This window comes from Enhydra lutris, unplaced genomic scaffold, assembly GCF_002288905.1.
Source record: "Enhydra lutris kenyoni isolate GAN:26980312 unplaced genomic scaffold, ASM228890v2 scaffoldscaffold22, whole genome shotgun sequence".
Lineage (NCBI taxonomy): Eukaryota > Metazoa > Chordata > Mammalia > Carnivora > Mustelidae > Enhydra > Enhydra lutris.
The window spans coordinates 30,216,017-30,229,725 of NW_019154106.1; the positions used below are offsets into that span (position 1 = coordinate 30,216,017).

Genomic DNA, 13,709 nt, shown 5'->3' on the forward strand with positions numbered 1-13,709 from the left:
ATTTCTGAAGCCTAAAGAAGTGTTATGAAAGCACATCATTTCCCAAATTAGGTTAGGACTAATTAAATAACTCAAAACTGTCTCAAAAGCAGAAGATGGTTTTCTTCCTTTTTAAATAAGATATTTTTCTAGATTATCTTCTCTGGAAATAGCACTAGAGTTAAATACAATGACTGCTCTGATGTGATAGGTGTATCAGAAAGGGAAGAAAAGAACTTTTGAGAAAAAACAAAATAAGCAAGGATTTAACTTAGTCATTAGGCCTCTCTTGGCCTGCTTCTAGTCTTAAGAGCCTTGTGAATGGAATGGCATACCCCATGTGGGTCTGCAATGTGGTTAGGAGATGATGTTCACTCTACTGGATCCCTCCTTCTGAACTGGTTTGTTCGGATATTTTAGACCAGAACTCTTGCTAGCATTTTTCTCAGCAAGTGTTGCGTGATGCAATTTTAAGAATTTTGTCTCTATTGCCAACAACTGGTTGCATATGTGCACTTAAAATGGGTGACTTCATCGTATTGTTATGAAATAAATCTGTCAGGTTGAATTTCATTTAGTGAGTTCGAAGATGAGGTGAACACGGATATATTTTATTTCTATTTTTAAAAGACTTTATTTTTAAGTCATCTCTATACCCAACATAGGGCTTGAACTCACAACCCTGATATCCTGAGTTGCATGCTCTGCTGACTGAGTCAGCCCATGAATGCTGATATATTTTCCATATAAGTCAAAGATTCCTCATGTAATTCGTGGCTTTATGTTTTTTTTAAATAAACATATAATGTATTTTAATGTGGCTTTATGTTTTTAAGAAGGATGAAATGAACCAGCCAATTGGTCGCTAACTGACCTTACTTGAGTGCTTTTTCCATTTAAGCCTCGAATGCAGTGATTTTTCCTTTAACGACCACCTTTCCTTCTATTTTAAAATGTAGGGAATGCCAGTCAGGTTAAAGACCCTGAAACTGTAAGGAGAAACAGGAGACTTTCTTATACCAGTCCCGTTGATTTTCATTGCCAATTACTTGCACTTGTTCATAGAGGCAGGCCTTGCTTTGCAGTTTTCCACACGCATGACTTTCAGTTGACACCATACTGTGCAAAGCCAGGACTGCTTCCCTTTATATATGTATGTATGAACATATGTACAAATGTGTAGGTGCATGTATTAATTTTTAATTTTGAATGTGTTTATTTTTCAGATATTTGAAAATGGTAAAGACACTGGCGAGATCTCTGTTTGCATCAGCAAAAAAGACCTGGAGTCTAATAGCCCAACTCAAACTGGTGATATGATGGAAAAAGTGAGTTTTCTCTTTGCTTATGGCTATAAATGTCTCTCAGGTTACTTGTAGTTAGTTTAGACAATTGCATCTTTAAAGTTGTTTTGAGAATATTAATCATTTGTTGCTCTGTAAAGATTGATAGTCTCAAGCTTGACTTTTGAAATTCTTAGGCTCTCAGCTTTGGAAGAGTATTAACTCTTGGTCCCATACTTAACAATGTCTTAACCTTCATTATGCCTGTATTTGGAAATCTGTCTACACTGGACTCTGGGATTGCCCTCTAGTTTACATTTCGAAAAGAAGTGACACGATATTCAGTGGAGGGTATGTGCCGGGTTGGGGGTACTGCTAAGCCCTAGACCCTGAGCAACTAGCATATAGCCTTAGTCTTCAGTGCTCATTGCAAGCATATGCAGATGGTTTATGTTAGGCACTCTTATCTTTGCTTATTTTCCAGACAATTGGGACGTTTCTCAGGCAGAACCAACATGTTCAGGGTCTTTATTTTGGGTCTTTGTCTTGCATAAAAGGACAATGAATGCCCTGTTGTTTACAAATTGGGGTTATGCATCCGAGCACACACCAGTGTTTCGGGCTCTGTTCCTTGGCCTTTGTTTAGAGACTTGCTCCCCACCCCCTTTCAGTTTGGCACCCTCAAACTTGCTTCTTCCTGGTGGTATCCGTTACCTGGCCTTTGTAATTTAGTATAGAATTAGGAGAGTATGCAACATAAGAGTTGTTTAGAATTAGGAGATTTTCATCTGATTTGATCATTGGCTGGGCCCAGGAGAGATGGGAAATGTTACCTTGATTGATTAGAGAGAGAAGGATCAAGAGCCTTGGTTGATTTCTTTTTACTATCACATCTCTGACTATATGAATCACCATGGTATAAAAGTCTTCCTAGAATTTTCTACCTGTTTTCCTTTTACTCACCTTTGGTTTACATAAAAAATTTTTTTTTTTTTTGGTTTACATAAAAATTAAAGACGGCATTTATTTTATCTTATATAAGAAGATATTATTTTGTAGAAAGTTCTTGTGTTGAGTGAAAGCATGCTGAAATTCATCTACGCTTTGCTTTTATATGCAAGTAAATCTGAGGGAAAACTTGAATTAGGGCGCAATAAAACTCTCTGTTAGTGAGATTCCCTTGTGATACCCAAGGATGACTGTTCCTTTGGTGCACACTTGTTTCAATCATTAGCCCAAGATTTTTTCACACTCTTCTCAGGTCCCTGAATAAATTCTTATCCTATAAAGGCCTGGTGATGATAGGTTTAGAGATAAATGGGTGAAGATTATCACAACTTTTGGTTGCCATAGCCTAGCCCTAACCAATGACCTAGAGATGAAAGATATCAAGGCCCTTACCCCCTGTTGGCTGTTGAATGCTCTTCTTTGAACACCTAAAATGCAGTCTGTCACCAAGTTGAAAAAAAAACAGAGATTGCAATGCTATTCCTGTGAAAATGAATTTGGTTAAGTGGTCAGGTGTTCATATCCTTCTGCCACATACTCCTGTTTCTTGTGTGCACATTTCTTTCTTGGATCAGGCCTTAAATCATTTAGATCTTTCCCCTTTACAAAAAAAAAAAAAAAAAGGTGATGCCTGTAAAACAAAATCACTGTGATTCCAAAGATGATCAGCATTACAAGTTTTCTGAAATAATAGCAGAGCGACAGAAAATAAGCTCAAGGGCTGAGATCACGCAGAAATAAATGTTGGGCTTTGTAAAAACAGTTTATAGAATTCAAACTATGTTTGTGGTTCCAATGAACAAAACCAAGAACTCTGCAGATTTTTACTGCTCTTGTACCTTGTTTACTATACTCCCAAGGAGAACAGGAATCATTATTTTTAATTCAGAGGACTTAGGCAAGATGAGAAATTATAACTTTAATGAAATGAAAAATGTGTCATTATTTTCAGCCTTTCTGATGCTCCAGGGTAAAAATCTAGTCAACACAGAGGTGAGGAAAACAATGCAGAGCTAATGAAGTCAGAGACATGGGTGTTCATCTCCAATTACAACAAAGCGTAAATCTTAGGTATTCTGTAAATATAGTTACTGGTCAAAGAAAACCTTTTACCTGGACAACAGTTTATAGCCAATAGGTGAGGAAACTGAGATATATGGCAAGATTGTAACTTTGTCTTCTTTCCTCTGAGTTTTGGCATTTAACTTCTCAAGGTACCTTCAATGGGAATTAATTGAAGGAGCAAAAAAAGCATCCCATATAGCAGCGAGGCAAGAAAAGACCACAAATGTATCCGCATCCCTGCGGAGATTACAGAGTAACGAGAAATTGAGAGACACAAGAACTGACAAGGGAGAGAAGACAGAAGGCTCAGGGGAGAACAGTGATGGATAGTGTGGGGTGCAGAGCGGGATGGAGCAGAGGCCTAAACATTCAAACAAAGTTGATGGATAAAGAAAAATGTCCTCTAAAATTCCATATGCAACACAGTTCAGTGGGATTTACTTTCACTAAAATGTGTCTGAAATTAGGAAGATCTTGCTGTAACCTGAATGTAAGAGAGAAGCAAACACTGGCAATGCTATCATTTAAAATATCAAATGAGAGCCTTTCATACTTCATATTCCAATTATGGCTTACTCATAACTTGAAAACATTCATTATTGAAGCAGCTCACAAGCTTTTGCAAGGTTCTTAATTGAACTACATTCAAAGGAGTTCTTGTAGGTGAACAGACATTGGCTGAAAATCCTGTTTATTTTTGCAGTCCTGAAAGTGGTGAGTTGTTCTACCATTGTTATCTGCAGTTATCTGGGGGATGGGGAGGTTGCTGATTCTAAAATCTGAACGTGCTCTGGAAGGATCCTAACAAAATGTGTGGCTCGGACAAGAAAAGCATAACCCTTATCAAAGAGGACTGTTACCGTGCGGGGGAAGCTAAATGCTCTTTCTCTAAGGCTGTCACATCTGCTTTCAGTCCCCGTGCCAAAGGGTCAGAGCTCAATCACAAGCCTGTGGCACCCCCTGCTGGTTAAAAGCCCATGCTCATTTTGTTACTTTACACTGAGCTAAACATTGCCATCATTTCACACTTCTTTTAACATTCCATATGAATTTAATTATCATTTGTTTGGATTCATTTGTTACAGAGTAGAGACAGTTTGTTATAGATGTTCACATTTTACATTACTTCTTCTTCTTCTTCATTATTTTCCCCCAATACCAGTTACTTCTCAAGATTCATCAAAGGCTTCAAGGATCACCCATCAACCCATCAGGCCTCAATTTTTCTTCAATCCGGCTTTTTGATGAGCATAGTCAAGAAATTAAGAATCCACTTTTGCTGAAGAATGAGCAGAAAATTTGGGTCTCTTATGGTAAAGCATACAGGTAGGAGCAAGGTGTTTATTCTGTCTATCCTCAACCTTTCCAGGGGCAAGCTAATTTAAAAGGAAAGTTGAGAAGCCAAGTAGCACCCTTTATGAATTTTTTTAAAAATCTTGAATTCCAATAAAATTTCAGGGGCGTTTTTTTTTGTGAGGCAGTATTGTTTGTGAGATATGACATCCCTCTCTCTCTTTCTCTCTCTCTCTGACTTTCTGTCTTAATGCCTTGTCATAGTTCTTGAAGTCTGCCTGTCAGCACAGCAAGTGGGATTTGTTCATGTCTGAGTAGTCACCTTAATGATAGCAGATGGAAACGCCACGGGGGGCCCAAGCCCATCACACTGTCATTGTCGCACACTGCCCTGACCTGCTTCCACTCCTCTATTTTTTTGTCCCTTTTTAAAGGAGAAATGGATGGTAATTGAAAAGGATCTTAAGCAAGATTTATGAAGCTGTAGACAACATGATTCCCCACTATCTCTCTATGTTTTCACAAATAAAGTCTTAACCTTTTAAGCACCAATGACAGGACAGCTAAAGATAAATTGGTAAAGCTTGTAAGCCCTATCCTATCTAAGTTATATTCCTCAAAAGCGCCTTACATTATCCCACAATAATTACTAGTTATTGCGGAGCATTGTGTAAATTTTTGTAGATTGGTAAATTCCTGCGTAAAATTATCTGTGTCTCTGGGAAGACAGAAAGGCTGCAGTCTGCAGGCACTGATGAGCTGGGCTGTTGTGTGGAATATCTTAGAAATGTATGCATATTTTGACAGGACACATCCAGATGAACTCGGAAACTGCTTGTCAGGAAACTTAAACACACTTTTCTGCCGACTTAAAAATTTTTTAAGCCTCTATTTATCTGAATAGGGAAAGTAGGGGAAAATAACTTCGCTTATTGAGTGTAATTGATCGTATATTAATTATAATGAAAATAGCATTGATGGACTAGGAACTGATTGGATTTGCTATATCTTCTAAGAGTCAAGATTTCAAATACTGAAATAAATCTCACAAATTCAGGAAGGTTTTGGAAGAAGTTGGTGGGACTAGTTGTAGATAGTATATTATGAAATTTGATTTCTTCTCTCCCAGGAGAGGGAAATTAAAATGTTTAATAATTTCTTATGCTGTGTAATTTATAGAATTAAAAATATATGTAAGGAATGATGTTTTCTTCCATAGACAGATTTCAAGATATAATTCAGTTACATTGTGAGAATTGTTTTTATAATGGTAGAACAGTGATGAATTTAACAGTGGCGAGAATTCTTGAATAATTTAGCAAGCTCTTCCAATTATAAGGAAAGGCTTTAATAAAATGTGTTTCTAATAATATCTTCTTAAATATCATCATTAAAGTGAAAGCAATGACTAATTTGATATTTTTAATGATGTTTGTTATAATATGATATTTTGATAAGATGAAACATTTGTTCTTGGTTTGTTGGATCATACTTGTGGAATAACTTAGTAATATGCAAAGTATCTGGAATACTCTAAAATCAACAGGGTTGTAGCTGGAAGAATTCATAAGTGTATATTTGTTTATATGTCATTGTTATTTTAACAGAATCATTTTTTTCTGGTCTTGAATCCAATATAAAGCACTAGGAAACCATTATAGCATTTTGCTACTATTGGAATTTCTGAAATTTATGTCTAAAAGTTATTTCCTAGATCTAGTTTAAAACATATTGAGAGAATGTGCAATATGTACTAAGTAAATGATACTCATATTTAGATAGTAATTTTAATGTGTTGACATGGGGAGTTAGCTTACTCATTTATAAAAGTTGATTTTGCCGATATCTGCTTTTTCAGTCCTGTCATTATTTTTTTCCCAATTTTTATTTTGGAATATATCCAGTCTACAGAAAACTTGAAAGAATTATACAATTAACACCTATGTATCCTTCACCTAGGTACACCAGTTTAGAGTTTGCCTCATTAGTTTTACCTCTTCTATCTCCCTTCTCTCTCTTTGAGAGCTTTGAGATTATTTCCAGACCGTCACTCAAGTTTCACTCATAAATGCTTCAGATCATATAACTGAAGAATAGGATGTTCTTCTATGTCACCACATTGTAATATCTAGCACAGTCAACAATAATATAACATCATCTAATATACAATCTATGTTTAAACTATGCAAAATGTGCTTTAGAGTTTCTTGTAGTCTAAGATCCAAGTAAGATTCATGTATTACGTTGTTATCTCCTTTAGTTCTCTCTAATCTAGAATATTCTCTCACCTTTTGTTTTGCTTCTCATGACATTGAAATTTTTAAGAGTTCAGGCAGTTTTCTTGTAGAATGTCCCACATTCTGAATTTGTCTCATGTTTTCTCATGATTAGATTCAGTTTAAAAATTTTTGACAATCCTACCCAGGTGATGTGCTTGAGTCCTATAATTATGAAGTTAAATAGCAAGACTTTTTCACCAATTTAGAAAAAAAGAAAAGGCTCATAGTTGACATAATGCCAGTTGCCATTGTTTTTATTTAAGGTCTGTTTCCTATTTGATTTTAATTCTCAAATAATTAAGTAGAAAAGAAAGTACCTAACAGTATGTAATATGAAAAATCAAATCAGCATAACATTTAATGAGCTCACAAAAATAGTAATTTATAGCCAAATATTAAGAATTCACTTAATTGTCAGCTCCAGAGAATGTTAATGGTGTATTGCATTGTAGTTAAATGTTAAAAAGTAAAAATTGCATGAATGACAATTGGTTGTTTTTCTCAACTAAATACTTTGCTTTTATTATTGAAATTATTTTTAAGAACTACATGTTTTACAACTATCCTTGACATATAAATCAGCCAAATAAACTAAAATGTGCATTTCAGGTGTCAGTACAAGGTATCAACAATAGTGCCATATAATAAGAAATTCACTTATTTCTGGACTTTGTTACTCACTGATATTATAGGTTTTATTATTTATTTGTGCTCAAATTTCAAGGTTTGTATGATTTTGCATATACCTTTGATGTTTTATCCATTTTTCAGCTCTCCACTTACCCCTGTTTTGAGTCTCACCTTTGACCCGGTGACTGCATTTGACAGAGACGGCATTACAGTAGCATATAAAACCTTCTTGGATCCTAATGCTGTTCTGCTACCTGGATGTGACAAGTAAATTAACATGTGCTCAGTTAAAATAATTTGAAATACTTAACTCAGATTGCAACACTAAAAGATGTTCTTTGTACTGTTTTACTAAGCAATTACTTATTTTATTGGCTTATTTCATGGTATAATGAGCTAGTGTCTAAAAAGTTTTTCAGTAACTTCTCTTGAGTTAAACAAAAAAACAACAAAACCTGTGAAGCAATGGGCAGACTCAAGTTTCTGCTTTGCAGATGTAACAGTTTTATTTAAAATGTAAAAAATGTTTAGTGGATGTTTCTAAATTAAGAGTTTTGAGTGGTATCATTAAAATATTAAATAACGTTATCTTGAGTGTTCATATTTAAATGTCTCCTTTGATGATGATAAATTGAAAACAAAAGCAATATGCTAAAGAATTGGTGGAGTGGTGGGAAGAATAGGAGTTGGAAGATTTGAGAATTAACCCCATCTCTGCTGCTCATGATTTTCCATGAGCTGGTGGGTGTCAGCGTCTTCTTTCTTTCTTTCTTTTTATTTTAGAATTTATTTATTTATTTATTTGACAGAGAGAGATCACAAGCAGGCAGAGAGTCAGGCAGAGAGAGAGGGGAGGAAGAAGGCTCCCCGCTGAGCGGAGAGCCCAATGCGGGACTTCATCCCAGGACCCTGAGATCAGGAAACTGAGCAGAAGGCAGAGGCTTAACCCACTGAGCCACCAGGCGCTCTGTGGGTGTCAGTTTCTTATCTGTAAATAATAAAACCCAGTATTTGCTAAGTGTTGATCACAGTTCTAAATGAATTGGGTAAGGATTTGTTTAATCCTCAAAACAATGATCTTAATCCCATCATTACATTATCTTATTATTACTCCATTTTATAGAGCTCGAACTGAGGCACAGAAGGGCAGAGTGATTTGTCCATTCATAGAACTAGTACATGATAGAGCCAGGGTTCTAAACCAGAGTGTCTCTCTTAAGAACTGAGGGCTTAACAAATACCTAGCACTCTCTACTAGAACTTTCTGTGATGATGGAAGCATATGTTTTGACTACTGAGAACTTAAAATATGACTAATGTGACTGAGGAACTACATTTTTAATTTTAAGTTATATTAAGTTAAATTTAAATAGGTGTATGTGGCTAATGGCTATTATATTGGGCAGTCAGCATGATTCTGATAGTATGTTGGATTAGGTGATCTATCTATAAGATCCCATCTATCTTTAATATTTTGTAATTTAACAATTTATAGCTTTCCTTAATATACAGGTGAAAAGGCTGGATGTAGAGGGAAAATCCAGAGAACCAGAAGTGGACATAATTTGTAGATCCCATTTGAAAATCTTTCTATACTATAACATGCATTATTTGAAATCTTAATAATCATACTTTAACTTATGTCTCTCGGGGTATTGCAAAAAATACTATTACCTGTCTCAGAACTGGTTTTTGTTGAATAACATGCCATATGATATGTCTTAACATATAAGTGCTAGCCAGATAATTTTCTTTAATGATTAGTTCACTTTTAAAATAGGTTATTTGGGGGCATCTGGGTGACTCAGTCAGTTAAGTGTCTCCCTTCGGCTCAGGTCATGGTCCCAGTGTCTGGCTTCCTGCTCAGTAGGGAGTCTGCTTCCTCCTTTCCCTTTGCCCCTCCACCCCCAACTCGTGCTCTCTCTCTGTCTCAGATAAATAAAGTCTTAAAAAATAAGTGATTTGGCTGAACTAATTTGGCTGAACCTCCCACTCCCCATTTGTAGTTTGTATGCCCCCTAGAATGTGCTCCTTTGTAAGACTGTCTAAAAATTGCCAAAACAATGTGCTTGACATAACCATTTTAAGTATAAAACTATCTTGTATTATTTATAGCCCATGGTATTTAGAGTAAAAGTTAACAGTGAAGACGGTGTCCACTATAAGTGATTCTGTAAGACTGAGTCATTTTTTTGTTTTTTTGTTTGTTTGTTTCTCTGTTCTGTTTATAATTAATCAGTCATGGAATCCTCCAGTATAATAAATAATTGCAAGATACAAATTTGAAGTCTTCGTTTCCCAATTATAGATAACAAAGCACTTTACAAATTTCTGTTTAAAAAGATTGTGAACTATACATTTGTTTTTCTCTCCCTAGTAGAGTATAAGATATGTAAATTATTATACCAGTAGAATAAAGAAAGTTATAATTAAGTGTATTTTATTTTGACAATAATAGTTAAATATTTTACTTTTCTTAGTTGGGAAGTTTGTGAGAGATTTCCAATTAATTTCAACAGTACCAGTCAAGAGATACCTGATCAATTTGAAAAGGTGGACTTGGAGAACCATTTCCTACAGAACAAGGTCAGAATTCTTTCTTTCTTTCTTTCTTTTTTTAAGATTTTATTTATTTATTTGACAGACAAAGATCACAAGTAGGCAGAGAAGCAGGCAGAGAGAGGGGAAGGGAAGCAGGCTCCCCGCTGAGCGGAGAGTCCCATGCGGGGCTCGATCCCAGAACCCTGGGATCATGACCTGAGCCGAAGGCAGAGGCTTTAACCCACTGAGCCACCCAGGCGCCCCCAAGGTCAGAATTATTTCTTGTACTTAATAAACGTATTTTATGTGTTGGACAGTCATTCACTGTATGGTGACTGAGTGGATTTTTTGAAGGTTTTTTGAAAAGTACAGATTATATTACAAATGTTGGGGCAGGCATTATTCTTTACTTCCTGTTAATTCAGCACTTTAAAACTGAACCAATATATAGTATTCCCACTAGAAAAAATTTTACCTGAGTAGTCATTTAAGTGCTATTGCTTAGCATATTTTCTTTATATCTACTGTATTAATAAGTTGGAGTTGTTTTAAAAAATCTTTAAGATGGTTGTTAAGCATTTGATCTCTTTGCTCTGTGGGTCAATGTATTTAAGGAATAGGAGTTCTTTAGAAAACCCAACTCATTACAACCCAATTCAGAAGGTTTGTTTATTAATTTATACTTAGAAATGCCAGTAAAGAATTTTCTTCTTCAACTGAGCTATGAGATGTATTTGAAACATGTCTCCAAAGAAAGAATCATAACTTTGTTTTTTTTCCTGAGTGGCAGGGTTGTTGTCCATTTCAGCAGCATAAGCTTTACTTTTTGAACTCATGAAATCAAAACCAAAAGGTACCCACAGTGATAAAGATGCTCAAAGTAGGACTTCCTGTTAAATGGTCTGGGCCCTTTATTTCTAAGAGACAATGCAAAGATCCATTGTCTCAACCTGCTCTTTTCTAATTTCTGTATGACTGTCAGTTTATTATGTCAAAATGTATACTGAAAATATTAGTTGTTTTAAAACACCTGTGAATCTAAATAATACAATTATAAAAATAGAATAAAATAAATAATTATAGTTGACCCCTGAACAATGGAGTTAGGGGTACTGATATCTCACAATTAGAAATACACATACAATTTTTTTTCCATGTAGAACTTTTCACTGCCCCCAAATTTAACTGCTAATAACCTACCGTTAACCAGAAACCTCACAGAAACAGTCGGTTAACAGGTATTTTACATATTGTATGCATTATGTACTGTGTTATTGCAAAAAAATAAGCTAGAGAAAAGAAAATGTTATTAGGAAAATCATGAAGAAGAGAAAATGCATTTATATCATTGTACTGTATCAAAGAAAATCCACATCTAAGGGGACCCATTTAGTTCAAACCTGTGTTATTCCAGGGTTAGCTGTATTTCTACCCCTGCCAGATTTTGAGCAAATTTAGAAAATAAATTCAAGTTGAGAAATACACGAAGAATTAATGTCTACATTTATATTTTATATTCATCTCTCATTAAGATTTATTTACCATAATTCTGATCCTGTTGGCATTCCTTTTTAGGTTTTGATGTGACATTGTTTCCTGTTCAAAAAAACTTGTAACCCTGCCTGTTACCCACTGAAATTCCAAATTCTCGTCAGACCTTCATTGATCTCCATGGTTCTCTAATCTGCCCCTAATCTTGACTTGCCATTCCAATCTTCTCTTCTTGATCTTTGTACACTACACTACAGTTAGAGCTAGTAAATTGTGCCCTGTAACATGTTCTTCATGTCCACTTGTGCCATGGTATGTGTTGTTCTTGGCCTAGGATATATATACCCCCCACCATTACCATTCCTTGCCTTTTAAGGCTTTATTCAACTCTTCTTCCATGGAGCCATCTCAGATCCTCCAGAAAGAATGAACTTCATATTATTGAAACTTCTTTTCATCCTTTGAAAATGTTCCCAAAGTTTGTGTTTTGGTATAGTCATTTGTTTTCGTGTCTTTCTCTTCCATTAAATTGAGAATTCTTTGGACACAGACATTATATCTTACTCATCTTTGTATTTTTGAATTCTAGCACAGATCTGTTGTATGGAAGCTGCTCATACAGGGCAGATGCACAATTCATTTTTGATGAATAATTTTTAAAAACCTAGGTACAACCTTTCTTTTAAGGCTCAATATTCTCTAATATGTTCTTCATGTGTTAGCCAAGCCTGATTGTTCATTTGTTGTTTTCTGAAAGTACTTCACGATTTCTGTTGTTATGGCCATGTGGATCACTTTGCCTAGAATTCAACCCCTTTTCTTTGTTACCACCCACCAGCCTTCTTTGTCACTTTTATGCCATATTCTAACACTGTCTGGCGTACAGCTGGCATTCATTAAATGCTCGCTGAAATTCTGCCCATCATTCTAACCTTATCTGATTTGTGCCTGCTTCATGAAAGATTTCTTTACCAACCTTCATCCCCAAACTGGATGTGATGTTTCTGGACATAAATCTTCATTGCATTCATTCTGTGATCCTTATGACATTGAACTTGATGTTTCTCTTAAACATTTTTTGCATGATTCAAAGTCAACTAGTGCTCCAAATGAACACATTTCAGGTCACATTGGAGAATAAAAGGGAGAATGGTAGATTCCACTGAGAATATTGGGATCAGGTCATAAAGGTTATTAATTCAGTGTTAGGGGTTCTGGATGTTGTTCTGTAGAAAACAAGGAGCCATTGGAAATATTAAAGCAGAAGCAGCATCTGACTTGATGTTTGTGTTAGGAAGATAACTCAGGAGTCTTTTGTTTATCCTCCCTGCTGGATTAGCCATTGCTCAGGGACAGAGGGCATCCTGATCATCGTTGTCATTATTGCAATATCTACACGTTCAGAGTTAGCTAGATGGAATTGAATTCACTAATTAACTCATTCAACAGAAAACAGCTCAAACCTGGGGGGAAAAAAAAGGATATCAAAGAGTTATCAGAGAAAAAGAACTCAGAGGAAGCTTCTTTTTTGATTTTATGCCAATGTAGGACTTTAAAAGATAACTATATTTTCTCATGTTGAAAAATGAGAGAGAATAACATCCAATTATTTCACCATTCCTAACTGGTTTTAATGATTTAGTAAAAATGAGAAAACTCTCAACTGAAAGTTTGTACACTATTATAATTTTAGAAGAAGAATTTGGTTTTGAATAAAATTTCAGTCCAACAGTAGTATAAGAAAGCAACAATTTGATAAGCTGGCTAGTAAAAAGAAGCTTTCAAAGAAAAATGGCCCTCCCTTAGCTTTTTAAAAAATCTTTACAATCCTTTCAGAAAAGCACCTCCAATTATATACAGAGAGGTGATCAGTGCATTGGAAATAGTAATTTAATAACCTGAAACGGAGCACTTTTCAAGAAAGATTCTAGCAGAGGTGATAGATATCTATAGGCCTTTTATTGTAGAATCTTGATGCTCCTTGTGGTAAAGAAGACACTAAGAGGATTACAACAGGGGTAGAGAGAGGGAGGCAAAAGCCGATATTCTTGATGCATACGTTTTAAAATTGGCTTGAGATAGAGATATCAGTGCCCAACCCCTGACTGTTCTTTTAAAACTCTTATTGACAAGTAAAACC

General features: G+C 35.4%; 1 protein-coding gene across 1 annotated transcript in view; it reads left to right on the top strand.

Moving 5' to 3' along the window:
• Window positions 1–13,709, top strand: part of LOC111149926 — a 270,882-nt gene that overhangs the window by 77,893 nt on the left and 179,280 nt on the right. The window contains exons 4-7 of the mRNA XM_022507207.1: window positions 1,206–1,307; window positions 4,498–4,661; window positions 7,679–7,804; window positions 10,018–10,123. Of these exons, the coding sequence (XP_022362915.1) occupies window positions 1,206–1,307; window positions 4,498–4,661; window positions 7,679–7,804; window positions 10,018–10,123 (498 nt within the window). The remainder of the gene's footprint in view (window positions 1–1,205; window positions 1,308–4,497; window positions 4,662–7,678; window positions 7,805–10,017; window positions 10,124–13,709) is intronic.